This window comes from Amaranthus tricolor, chromosome 3 (genome assembly GCF_026212465.1).
Source record: "Amaranthus tricolor cultivar Red isolate AtriRed21 chromosome 3, ASM2621246v1, whole genome shotgun sequence".
NCBI lineage: Eukaryota > Viridiplantae > Streptophyta > Magnoliopsida > Caryophyllales > Amaranthaceae > Amaranthus > Amaranthus tricolor.
In genome coordinates this window covers 34,578,885-34,592,789 of record NC_080049.1, presented here as the reverse complement: position 1 = coordinate 34,592,789, position 13,905 = coordinate 34,578,885, and the positions used below count along the sequence as shown (strand labels likewise).

The following is a 13,905-nucleotide window of genomic DNA, read 5'->3' as shown; positions in this document are numbered from 1 at the left end:
AGTAACATGTTTCGTATAGAAGTTGAAAGGAAAGGAAGAGATTTAGAAAGATACAATTTGAATTTCCTTAATTTGTATAGCAAATTTAGAGGGGAGGAAACAAACACGAAAAGGTTTTTGTGCGACTCTTTCTACTTCCTTTACCCTATTAGTTGTTATGTCCAAAAAAAAAATTGTGCCCGTGATCTTAACAGGATGAGCAAAAGCAGCCACATTATGCCCACAGTTGCACAATAAATCGATAGGCACCTTTCAAAGCATTATGACTTACTGACTGTACACATATGACAGTGTATACAACGACATTCAAACTTAGAGAGTAAAATCAAGATTCAGATTCCATAAGTGATTGAAAATAAGAACATGACCAGGCAAGTATCTACGATGCATATATGAGTAGACACCGAATTGTGCTTGTCTACATGGGGTTGTCCCCTTGTGAATGGTATGTACGCCGTCTAAGATTTGACTCTGGTGTAGGCTGCTGTAGGAAGATCTTTGTTGGATCATTTGGATCGACATACCTGCAGAAATGAAACAACATTCTGGGTGAATATCATTATTTCTTGGAAGATTCACAAGTTCGTTGGAAGTGAGGAGGAGAGCACGGAGAATCCTCACTAAACCAAGTGTCACTAGTCGGAACTTGACCTTGTGACCTCAAAGTGGCAAAGACGCATATCTGCTATTGGATACACTAAGGCAAAAATGAGCAAAAAGTACTTACGCGTGTCTCATCATTTCGTCCACAGGAGTTTGTGCTGCACGTAATGGATCAACACGAGGCTCAGGGACAGATGCAGCATGTTGGTTGTACTGCCTCACAGAGCTGATTAAGTTGAAGAATAATGGGATAAAGGTGCCACAGCCTCCTTCCTTGAACAAAATCTTGAACGAGTGAGTTGAGTATAGCGCCCTATTCTCAGTTTCAGGAACAACCTGCAGGTTGGAAGCTCTAAAATGAAGTGACAGCCCAAAACGAGCGTAACCAACAATGACGTCTATCAGTTTGATAACTCACCGGTTCCACGTGTCCTGAAATATTGTTGCACTGAAAGATTGGCTGGTTGAATTTCTCCCCATGAACATGCAACTGCAGAAAGAAAATATAGAATCAGATTAGTGTTAAACTACGTACAGCAATCACATCCAATATATCTAGGAAAAAAATGCTCATTTCATTTGACCATATTCATTTATTGAACTTTTAAATGCCACATAAAAAAAAATACATTTTAAGTGCAATGTCATTTTGATTTAACCCTTTCCGAAAGGTCAAAAGTAGGGAAGCACTAGGCAGTAGGCTTCATGAATCCACAGAAAAAAATACAAATTCAGATTGGAAGAAGGAGAAGGAAAAAGACAGCAACATACTGGAGAGACATTGCTGACACATGTAGTTGGGACAAACGTAGGATAAGAAATTTCCTACCGATTAGAGAGCAACATGAACTGCAAAGGGAAAATGTGACATAGATAGTAGATTGTAGATACACAAAGGAGAAAGTTAGCGTACCAGAGGCATATCAAATGCATAGAAATTCCCAGTAGGCTTGCTTGCAACAAATACCATGCGTACGTTAGACAAGTAGATAGTCCCCTTGGCTTTCACTTTTCCTCTCCTACAAGACACAAGAATCATCCAAGTGAGTTAAGTAATATTTTGCATAATGGATTTTGATAGTCATTTCTATTCTTGACGGGTCTAAGAAATATAGTTCTCTAGGTTCAAAATATAGTGGGCTTTATTAAAACAACTCATCAATTGCCTAAACTTCTAATTTATGTGAAACTGCACATTGATGTTTGTTACCATGGCCCATCAAAAACAATCTCTTTGTTAGAACCAACAAGAGTAAGGTTGCATACATAAAAGCCACACCCAGCCTAGGTGAGAGCCGAGGTAGGTATCACTTAATAGCATTGGGGACTGTGATAATAAAATATCAGGAACATAATTGGAGAAGATTTGATGCAAATACACTTAATAAAAAAATTGTCCAAGAGTGAATCAAATGCCTAATTGAGTGCATCCATTGATATTAACATAAGGCAGCGATAAAAAGTCGCTTAGAAATGTCTTATAGGAGTATCGCAATAAACTAGTAGCACATTTAAATGATGCAAAACATATTTCTGAGGCAGAAATTCACAAGTAAAACCAACAACTTCAAATGTGAGAGTTTTTGAATCAAATGCAGCCTACTCAACGGACATAGAGGAGTAGAGTGCTAGATACCCAAAAATGTATGATCCTAAGGGTAAAGTATTTCTTTAAACTCTTCGGAAAAATCAAAGAATAAAGCCATTGCCCATTGGTTTTAGTTCTTGAGCTATATCCATAAAAAAATCCCAGCCAACCTATGTATTAATGTATTATATCCACAATTTGGCTCAAAATGGAATTTTCTAGTGTCATACACATATTTTAAAAAATCCGAAAAGGGACCTAAAAATTTCAACATCCGGCAGCCTGCAAATTTATCTATTTTAAATTTAATTACTTGCTATAATTAATATTAAGTAGTTCCATATTCAAAAGAATTCCTTCCTTCACCCATCTTTCTTCCCCAAACAAGGAATCACACATTCACACCCCCAAATTACAAAGCTCCACTCAATTAAATCGAATTAAATCAAACCAACAGCAATTTCCCCAATTTTTCGTTCTAGTAAAATTTAATTTGAATAATGTTTCCTAATTTCTTCAATCTAGGTTTTTCTCTTCATATGTTCTTCCTGTATTTCTGTAAATCGTATTAAATCGATATTTTAGATATTTTCATACCAAAACCCTAATTTTTTATACCATTCCTAATATAATTTGAGAAAATCAATCAATCTCTAAACTGGGAAAAAAGCAACAAAATTTTCAAAAAAGATATCAATAAAATAAATCTTAAAAAAATTAAATTAGAAAATAGAGATTGAGAGAAAGAGAAGCAAACTCACCCGGGGATCTTGTCGATTTCAAACTCAACGCCATCTCTGGCCAAAACAAACAATTCACCATAAAAAAGAACGGGCATGCCATTAGGAAATAGTTGAAGGTTTTGAGCCATTTTTTTCTGTTCACGTTAGGATAATCAAATGGTAGCTTCAAGAGTTTCGACCACTTTCCCAACCGAATAACGGAAATAATTTATAAAATTATACTGCTATTCGTTCCGTGACTGCCTCGGCCCTCAGATATATATTCTCTCCATAACTGCGAGAATGCACGTAAATTATTTTGGATGAAATTGACTTGGTGAATAAGATTGTGGAATGAAAATAAGTTTATGTATGAATTTTTTTTAAAAAAGTTGAATCGTTGCTAAAAAAATGGGTGCACAATAAATGAGACGAATTAAAATGAAAAGATGTGCAAATTAAAAGAGACAAAGGGACTACTTCACAATATCACCAATGAGTTATGTTTGGTTCGGATCCTTTAGTTAACTGATGCTTCAATTGGTTTGGATTATGATTAAAATTATGTCTATGAATTTTTTTAGATTAAGTGTAAATATTTAAGTTGTCAAAGTAGAAAAAGAAAATTAGTTAGATTGAAGATTAAAAAAATTTGATTGTTAGAGAGGTAGAAGAACAGTTCAAAAGCAATTAAAAACGGACAAAAAAAATTAGTTCCCTCATCTAGTGAGATTGGGGTATAAATTTGCCCTAGGGAAGAGTGGAAGAATACTTTCATCCAAATGAAGGAAACCATATTATTTTTATTCATCTTTTTTATTTTATTTTCATTTTACCTCTTTCTCAACTATTTTAATTACTTCATTTGCACCTCTATTTACTTTTTTATTTAATTAGTTTGACTTGTATATATTTTTCCCTCTTTCTCATTTTACCCCTTAAATATATTTATCCAATTTAAGCTAGCTATGTATGTGATTTGTATATATTTTTCCCATGTGTAATTAAAAGGGTGAGATTCTCTTTATCTTTTAAACACTTGAAACTTTACCATTAATTACCTTATATATTTTCTATTAGTCAAATTAATTTAAATTTTTATCTTTTTAATCATTTACATTAATGCTTGTGAGAGTATATCTCTCAATAAAATCATCTTAAAACATGAAAGTTATATTCGAGTATTTGTATTAGTTAGGTTATTTAACGTATATATAGAGCACATCTTACACTGAACTCACGCACCTTATAAAATATTTGATAAATTCTTTTAATACCAATAGTCAAACAAATTGATTTATTTTTTCTTTATTTGAAGGCAACCTTCACATGTACTACTAAATACCTCATGTATTAATTGTAGTTAGAAGTTTGTATAAAGTATAATTATATTTATATTTAAGTCATATTATAGGAGTATTAATTTATAAACCATATAAGAGATTGAGTATGATCTTCCATGTTCATTAGCCACGTTCAAAACAACTTGATCATAGGGTGGACCAAACCCTTAAACTTGTATATAAATCATAGCTTCCAAGAAAGAGTAATACAATGATCATCCAAGAAACCATTTCTTGTATTATAATCTTCTTCATATAAAAGGATCCTTCTCTAAACACCAAGACATGTTAATAACTAAAGTTGACATGTCTCTTCACCTCCAATCTCATAGCTTTTCAACTCTCAACATAACTCGCTCACCCACTCTAAGATTTGATGCTTTTGCAACTCTACAAAGGTACACATATTTCAATACTCATGCTAATTCATTTAGTTTTGTGTTGTATCCGTATTTCTAACTAGCGCATACAGCTATTATATGAGGAGCTGCCATGGCTCAATCTTTTTTGACATAATTTGTTGTTCATTGCAATCTTAATTTGTTAATGCAGGCATAGGCGAAGCCGCACCGGGGGCTGGCGGATGCCTGACCCCCATGCCAAAAATGTGATTATTTGTAATTTTGTCTTTGACGCTCTTATTAATATATTATATAATTTAAAGAGTGTATAATTGTAACAAAAATTATTATAGATTAATGATAGAGATAACATATTTGTAATTTAAGGTTAATAGTCAAAAAACACTTAGGTTTTTTTCACAAGGGGTTATCATAGGGAAGCTTTAACTCTATTTATTAAATTCAATATTTGCTATAATTCAAGTTCATTACAGTCTATATGATTTTAAAATTTTCATAGTTTAACTAATTTTTATATAATAAATAATTTGCTAGTATATCGAAAATTTAACCCCACTAACTCAAAATCCTGGCATCGCACCTGAATGCAGGCGATCAAATAATTTATTAGGTGTTCGTTCAGTTAATAAGATAGTAGCATTATCAAGTAGCGGAGCAGAAGAGCAAGAATCATATTGGAAGAGTATAGATGGGCTAATAAGATGTCCGGCCAACTATGCCCCTTTGTCGCCGATCACATTTATTGATAGGTCAGCCAAGGTATCTCCTGATCGAACATCCGTGGTGTACGATGACACCACCTTTACTTGGTCTGAAACTCGTCAACGCTGCCTCAAACTCGCTTCTGCTCTTTCCTCTACTCTTGCCATTTCTCCTGGCCATCTCGTACGTTTTCTTTTTTATCTCCTCCTCAAATACTATAATATATATATATATATATATATATATATATATATATATATATATATATATATATATATATATATATATATATATATATATATATTTCACGTATTTTTTTTATCTCCTTGCCATCTCGTTTGGTAGTCGGTACCAACTAAATGATAGAAATGATAATGAAAAGTTAGTGTAATTTTAATAGGAATATATGTTTTAACAAATTTAATGGTTATGTTTATTTTTCCTTAATAACCTTATTTTCTTCACAACATTCATTCCAAATATTTAAACATGTGGTATTAAGTTGTAATGAAAAATTGTGAGAAAAAAAACTTTTTCATGATTAAATATTCATTACTATGAAAATGACATGATACATATCATAATAATTTACATTGCAAATTATTCTCATTATCATCCATTAGTATCGTAACCAAACGAGCTAGGTAAGGTCTAGCATGAGCAATATTGTTGCGCTCAGATCACTAGTCATAAATAATCTACATTATTATTTTTAAACGTCTTATAATAATTTAGAGTTTAATTATTATAATGTAAAATTAATATTTTTTAGAGTTTATGTAAAATTTGAAATATAAGCAACAAACGTCTAGAATAGTAATTAAAAGAACAAAAGGTCCAATAACATGGAACTTAAAAATGTCGTAATTAATTAGGTAACGGATATTGTATATTTAATTATTAAATTGGTAATATAATAAATATTTACAGTTGTAGTGTTTTAATAATAAACTCTCATCTATAATTGGGTACCAATTTCTGTATTACATAATAAGAAATAAGAAATACTTGCACGTATACTTGAACAGCTGGAATTTGGTAGGAATGACAAGTCACCGTGGTAGACTTAACTTACATGCTTTGATTGATGATTATTTCGTTAATGGTGCCCGGAATAATGGTAAGATATATGACACGTGACCTTGCGTTTCTCATTTTTCAATAACTACTTTTCCCCAATATTTTCCAATATACTTCGTCATAACTCATAATTAAAAGTGCTAAGTGTGTATGCACTTTAATATATTAATTTAATTTTTAATATTTTTAATTATAAATAATAAAATATTATAGAAATTTAATATTAATAATTTTTATATTGAGATAATTCAAATAAGATTTCATTTGACTAATTTTAATTTATAAATTATAAATTAATTACAAATTAAAAGTGATGAATAAATAGTCATTATTTTGTAATGTAATTAGTAATATTAATATAAAACGAAGAAGTAACTTTCAACTAAGAATCTTTTCAAATGTTGGTAGAAAATTTAAAGAAATAAAAGAAAGTACTTATTGTTGGTTGTATATGAAGAAATTAGAATTAGAATATAATGAATTTGTAAATAAAATTTAAAAAGTTGTGAAGAATGGAGATCAACACCACATAAAAAAAGAGTTAAAAAAGTATAATTAAAATTTTAAAAAAATTGTAAAATCCTTGGGAAGGAAAGAGTCAAGCATAAACCAATCAAAATTCTGTAAAATATTAATTACAAAAAATCATTTTTAAAATTTTAGTATAATTCTTGATGTCATATATATTTCCTTTTGCTCCTCTTCCCTTAGATTGTATATAGAAGAAATATTAGAATATAGAATAAATATTATTAAAAAAAAAAAAAAGACAAGTCGATTGGATCGGCTAAGAGGCCGTTATGTTAGACCTTTTACCAAGTCAAAATTACATTTTAGTTTTAATTTACATCTGCAATTGAATGATCAATGTTGATAATCAGATGAAGAGATATTAGAATATAATATAGAAGAAATATTATTAGACCAAAATGTTAAATGATTAGATGAAAACGTAGATTAAATGTGAATAACAATTATAAATAAGGTGTGAATTATGATAAAAATAAAAATGAGATAAATTTGGTGGAATCGGAGAAAATTTAATGGAATCATTATTCAATTACAAGTCACAAATATTTTGATACCTTTTTCCATCTTTGTTCCATGGCAGGTTGCAATACTAGCTCCAAATGTGCCTGCAATGTACGAGCTACATTTTGCATCTCCAATGGCTGGAGCCATTCTTTGTGCTCTTAACACACGTCTTAATTCATCCACCATTTCCACACTCCTTGCTCATTGCCAAGCTAAGGTCTTATTTGTGGACTATCAATTACTCAGCATTGCTTCAGAAGCCATCCATCTGTTGTCTAAATCGGGTGCAAAACCACCATTAATCGTGCTTATCACAGATTCCAACTCGAAGGAGCATAAAAACTTTCATTATGATTATGAATATGAGGACCTTCTAAGCAATGGAGATGCACATTTTCAGCCCCAATTACCCAAAAATGAGTGGGATCCAATTAGTGTTAATTATACTTCTGGCACCACATCTAGGCCTAAAGGTGTTGTTTATAGTCACCGAGGTTCTTACCTTAACGCGATTTCTACCTTTTTGCTACATGAAATGAGTACTTTTCCGACTTATCTATGGACAGTCCCCATGTTCCATTGCAATGGATGGTGCCTTCCTTGGGGTGTAGCGGCCCAAGGGGGTACAAACATTTGTATTCGTAAGGTCACCCCAAAGGCTATTTTCGATAACATTGTCCAACACAATGTGACTCACATGAGTGCAGCTCCTACTGTTTTGAACATGATTGTGAACTGTCCTGTTGCTGATCGGAGGACGCTTACTAACAAGGTGAGAGTGCTTACTGGTGGATCGCCTCCTCCGCCTCAAATATTGTCGAAGATGGAACAATTGGGGTTTGAAGTATCTCATTTGTATGGACTTACTGAGACTTATGGTCCAGGGACTTACTGTGTTTGGAAGCCCGAGTGGGATTGTTTAGCTCCTGATGAAAAATCGAGAATGAAAGCGAGACAAGGTGTGCAACATCTTGGGTTACAGGATGTTGATGTTAGAGATCCTGTCACTATGGAAAGTGTTCCCGCTGATGGTAATGTTATACAATATTTTCTTAAATAATGCTCATGTAGGATCAGCATATGGGTCCTTTTTATATTTCATCCTATCCTGCTCATATACTCTAACACGCTCCCTCATACGAAAGCCTTTTGGGCTAGAATTGTGGATGCAGGGCAGACTCTCCTCATACCTAGCGCGAAATGTTCACTTTATTTGATGGGATGGTTGAAATTCGAACTTGTGACCTAATGTTGTGTCGACTTCTAATACCATGTCAAGGAACCAACTCAACTAAAAGCTTAAGCTGATGGTTGAGGCTCCCGAATTTTTGTATAGAACATCTAAAATTGCTGAACCCGCTAGCAATGTAAACTGTTTTACCTCTTTTATACCAAAATCTGAAATAGAACCGTAGACGTTATTAGCAGTTCTTACTTTGAACGAAAATGCGTGTAGAAAACTGATTCTAATGCGGGTTTGAACAGGTAAAACAATGGGAGAAGTAATGTTCAAAGGAAACACAGTAATGAGTGGATACTTGAATGATTTGAAGGCAACAGAAGCAGCATTTAAAGGAGGCTGGTTTCATTCAGGTGATATTGCAATAAAACACCCAGACAATTACATAGAAGTCAAGGACAGATTAAAGGATGTTATAATATCTGGTGGAGAGAATATAAGTACAGTTGAGGTTGAGACAGTGCTTTACAGTCACCCGGGTATCCTTGAGGCTGCTGTTGTGGCAAGGCCCGATAAGCATTGGGGTGAGACACCATGTGCATTTGTCACGATGAAGGAAGGACACGAGGCAGACGAGCAAGAAATAATAAAGTTCTGCCGTGATCAATTGCCTCATTACATGACTCCTAAGAGTGTCGTTTTCGAGGAGCTCCCTAAGACAGCAACAGGAAAGATTCAGAAGTTTGTTCTTCGAGAAAAGGCGATGAATATGGGAAGCCTGTCCTAGGCAAAGAACAAACTAAAATGCTAAGTTTAATACGCCATTCGTTAATCTCTGTATAATTTCTTACTGTGAATTTGTGATTAAGGTTTTGACATTATTGTTGTCGTGGCATAAGATATTGTTATTTTACTTTTGATCGGCATACTGGAGAGAAAATACTTCAGTAGTTGGCTTTCAAAGTCAATCATAAGAACAAATTCTATGAATATGAATTTAACAAACTTTTATATTAAATATGAGATTATTGGTGTTTGCTTCAAAATAAATTTATTTTGTGTCGAATTCTAATCAATATATATATTGAACATGGTTTTGTCTAAAAAGGTGATGGTTCAAGTAGGATCACAAAAAGCTGAGTATTGTTGGACCTAGAAAGCGCAAGCTAATAATCCTTCCACCAACGAGGAGCAGGAGGTTTGAGACCAGCCTCATGTGGTTCCCTCCACTTTCACGCCCACGAAGCCCAGGCCGTCGCCTAAGCCACATGGCTAAGCTCAGCATTAAGCCAACTATAACCCGACCCAGTCGTCAGTGTCAAAAAACCTACTCGACCAAAAGCTTAAGCTAGGCCGCATGATATATTATATATTCTTACATGCCCCTCATCTGAGAACCCTTTGGACTAGAAGTGTAGATGAAATACGAGAATCGTGTAGAGAGCCTATGTATAGATGGTCTACAACCTGTATCGCGCTTGTGATGAGGGACAATGCTGGATCATAGAGATGCACTGTTGGGTTTCCTTGTAAATCTACGCCCAGTATACCTCCATTCCTCTGTATATGGTGTAGGCTAATGTATTTATCCATCATTGACAAGGCTAATGTATTTAAGCATCTGATTCAACAAACCAGACCAGTATTCAATCATATCAAACGTTGAAGTAGCTGCTCATTACATATACATATATACTTCTATACAGGGAAATGAGTGTAAGAAAGTATGAAAATCTTACAGAGGGTATCCCGATCCAATACATGTTTTGTCCATCGGAGGGGATATTGTCAGGAAAACCAGGTAGATTATCAATAAACCCATCATCTGAACCAGGTAGATTATCAATAAACCAGGTAGATTATCAATAAACCCTTTTTGCTACCCTGTATCCAATATTTTCTGCACCTTTTCCTGCATATTTGAGAAAAAAATATTAAGAAATCAATTCAACGACAAATTTAAGGACCTTAAGCTGATGGTTAAAGTAACGCTCTTTCATATGAGAGCTATTTAGATTAAAATTGTGGATGCATCTCATGCTCTCCTCATCATCATAACATGCTTTGCTTGATACTAAAAATTCCACGTGACATTTGTCACATTGCTTTGATACGAAACTAACTCAACTAAAGTCTAATTTAATGGTTGAAATCCTGTATATATCATACACTCCATCATAAAAAATAGCTTACAATTACAGAATATTACTAATCAGACTTACGGTTACAGTTATAGTTTCCAACAATATATCGATAATATATATTATACTTATTTTTTTAGAATTTGCTACATTATTTTTTTCAAATTTGCTACTTTGATTTGTCTAATGTAGCAAATTTAAAGAAGCATAATTCATCTTACTTATAATTGCATAATCAATTTTGGACTTACATGCGAGTTCCACAAAAAATGAGTGAGTTTTGATCAGGAGAGACAACAACTCCATTGGGGAAGTAGAGGTCTTTAAGAAGAACTTTGGTAATTCCAGAATCAGGATTAAAGCTCAAGAGTCTGCCATGGGGTTTGCATTCCAAATGGTCGTGTACGTAATTTTGTAAGTCATATTTGTAAGAAGCATCAGTAAAATAAATTGTCCCATCTTTAGCAATATCAACACCATCTGTTAGCTTGAATTTCTTTCCTTCGGCTTCATCAGTCAGTACCTTTATTTCCCTGTTCATTGCAACTTTCAACACCCCCTGCCAGATAAAATGTCAGTTACATATTTCTTGTATACCCATGATTTTGAATATGTGCAACACGTCCTTTCAAAATTGAACAAATGGTCTCAAAAATTAGTTTTTATTACTTGTTTTATTTAAGTTATTTATTTTCAGTCCCATCAATTGCCAAAAAAAAGGAAAAATAAATAGGATTTTACATTATCGTGTATTTTTATCTTCACCCTTACATGTACGACGTTGTTATACTCCCTCACCCGAATTTGTGCACATAGCACTCTATTTAAAAGTTATTGTATGAGAACTTAATTTTATCTTAGTTGGAGTAAGTATTCATAGTCAGATATTTTAATTTTATAAAATTTACAAAATAATTCTTGCGATTTTTATAAAACCGTCTGATATTTTGTACGACTTGTTTACGGCACTCTTTATATTTATAATTCAATCTTTTACTCATCCGCTGCGAATAATTTCAACTTTGAATTATTTTTTTCTATTGTGAATGATCACAATTTTGGATTATTTTTTAATAAATCACCCTTTGCCCTTGACTTGCTATTAGGTTACTAATAGGGTATGCTGATGCAATCTAAGAATAAATATTGAATTATTATAAAATAAAAGGGCTATATTGATACCTAACTAAGGGCAAAGGTTAAATTATTAAAAAATAATCCAAAATATAAAATTATTCACAATGAATGAGTGAAAAATTAAATTAGTAATATCAATTTTTCCTTAAAATAAAGGATTTTTATGGTGTCTAAATTATAGGAATTAGTTACGCACTTATGCTACTTCATGCTCTTTTTGTTTATTTTGTTAGTCATTTTTTATTTTCATATATCTTTGTTTTTTTTTTTTTCTGTTTTCATACGTCTCTCTACTCATTCATATAAAAAAAATTTATTTTATATTATTTGTTTTATGTGCCTTTTATATTGTTTTTTAATAATTACTTATTGGTTGACAAATTCATTTGACCAGTTGATAATATTTAGCATTTTATTCTTGTTAGATTAGTCGTATAAATCAATTGAAAAATGAAATATAAAAAACAATGTCACATCATTGTTGATGTTGTCGCCCTCTCTGTCTCCATGATAAAAGCAACCAAAATTTAGGGTGTAAAAATTACTACTTATAGTTGAAAAATAAGATAAAATATAATGAAATTGCAAAAATAAATGGAATAGAAAAGTAAATTAGTTTGTAATTAAGATTAAAAGAAGCCAAGCAAAATAAGACTATTTCCAAAAAATTATGGGTGCAAATTGAATTGGAACAAATCAAAAAAACAAGTGGAGCACTTTTTATGGGGACACACCTTTTATCTTCCTAAGTTTGTTAAAGTGAAAGTTTTCCCAAAATAATGTCTAAACTAAAAATATTTTCCAATATGCGTGAAAGGGAAATATATTTCCCTGAATACTGTCCTTGTAGGATAGGTGGAGAAATTTTTTTTTTTTTTATTATAAAACTGCTACCTCAAACAGTGGTTTGCTTAAAAATTCCAACAAAACCGTTAGATGAAATAGTGTTTTGCAGTTCATGGAAATTAAAAAATAAAAATAAAAAAAATAAAAAAATTATGCTAAACCGCCATCTCAACTGGCGGTTTTGTCCGTGTACAATACCAAACCTGCTGCCTTCATTTTTCAATTTCTCCCATTTGTATGCTGCTGCTGTCGGTTTTCTTAAAAAAAAAAAATTTCTACACTTCTCATTTACTTCATATTCACAATTCCTCTCATTTAACTAAATCAATCAACTACATTGCCATCTTCTCCTTCATTACTTGTTCATTATCATCTTCATTTAAGGTATGAATATAACCCTAAATTTTTTGAAATTTGCAAATTGATTTTTTTGTTCATAATTGTTGTCATTTGAACTTATAGTAGATTGATTCTTTGTAACATTATCTAGATTTCATGATTTAAGCTTACATTTTACACATTTGTAGTTGAATTTTATGATTTATTTTGTATGCATATAAAGTGTTCGATGAAATGCTACAATGAAAGTTTACTACTTTGCAGGGTTAGTTTAATGGATTTAGTATATATTCATGGTATTATTAGTTTTATATTTGATTTGACCCTTCTAATAAGTGTTGTAATGCTTTAATATTACACATTCTTGTATACACATTTATACTTCCCTTACTCACAATCAACAATAAAGTGTATGTGAAATCACATGAAAAACATGCTTGTGTGTGCAAAATATGGATCATTATCTTGTTATAGTGTATTGGGGTGGGGAAGTAAGTTATACGGGATCCGATGTTGTGTATAATGGAGGACTGAATGCAGTTATGTTTATCTATCGTCAAAATACTACTTTTGAGGTGTTTCATAGCAAAGTCTATGATGTAATTGGTTGTGATCGCAACTCTTTTATATCAAAAATGGAGATGAAATATCCAGTGATTGGGAAAACTATGTTAGTCCCGTTTAAGAATAATGAAACCATAAGTGCTCTTGCTTATACGACATCACAAGCCCCTGGAACGGCAATGGAGGTTTATGTCGAAATGGTTGCAAATTTGGGTAATGCGAGGGAAGTCATGACTAGCATGGAACTATTAGAATCAGGTCCT

At 32.4% G+C, this 13,905-nt stretch overlaps 3 protein-coding genes and 1 long non-coding RNA gene across 4 annotated transcripts in view; 2 read left to right on the top strand and 2 right to left on the bottom strand.

Annotated features, from left to right (window-relative positions):
- Positions 1 to 38: 38 nt before the first annotated feature.
- On the bottom strand, positions 39 to 3,238 carry LOC130807835 (uncharacterized). The gene is made up of 5 exons (XM_057673183.1): positions 2,953 to 3,238; positions 1,517 to 1,622; positions 1,022 to 1,093; positions 728 to 939; positions 39 to 524 (listed from the first exon to the last, which is right to left on the bottom strand). Exons 1-5 carry the CDS (start codon positions 3,060 to 3,062, stop codon positions 419 to 421), a joined length of 606 nt encoding a protein of 201 aa, XP_057529166.1. The 5' UTR covers positions 3,063 to 3,238; the 3' UTR covers positions 39 to 418.
- A 1,230-nt stretch (positions 3,239 to 4,468) lies between these two features.
- LOC130807832 (isovalerate--CoA ligase CCL2-like) lies at positions 4,469 to 9,639 on the top strand. Its single transcript, XM_057673180.1, has 4 exons — positions 4,469 to 4,654; positions 5,209 to 5,503; positions 7,512 to 8,466; positions 8,921 to 9,639. Exons 1-4 carry the CDS (start codon positions 4,542 to 4,544, stop codon positions 9,400 to 9,402), a joined length of 1,845 nt encoding a protein of 614 aa, XP_057529163.1. The 5' UTR covers positions 4,469 to 4,541; the 3' UTR covers positions 9,403 to 9,639.
- Positions 9,640 to 10,001: 362 nt separating this feature from the next.
- LOC130808573 (protein STRICTOSIDINE SYNTHASE-LIKE 7-like) lies at positions 10,002 to 11,297 on the bottom strand. Its single transcript, XM_057674031.1, has 4 exons — positions 11,008 to 11,297; positions 10,499 to 10,527; positions 10,312 to 10,440; positions 10,002 to 10,219 (listed from the first exon to the last, which is right to left on the bottom strand). The coding sequence occupies exons 1-4, from the start codon at positions 11,295 to 11,297 to the stop codon at positions 10,002 to 10,004; spliced, it is 666 nt and encodes a 221-aa protein (XP_057530014.1).
- Positions 11,298 to 12,835: 1,538 nt separating this feature from the next.
- The window catches only part of LOC130807831 (uncharacterized), a 3,036-nt gene continuing 1,966 nt past the window's right edge, over positions 12,836 to 13,905 (top strand). The window contains exon 1 of the long non-coding RNA XR_009040669.1: positions 12,836 to 13,123. This is a non-coding gene — a long non-coding RNA (uncharacterized LOC130807831). The remainder of the gene's footprint in view (positions 13,124 to 13,905) is intronic.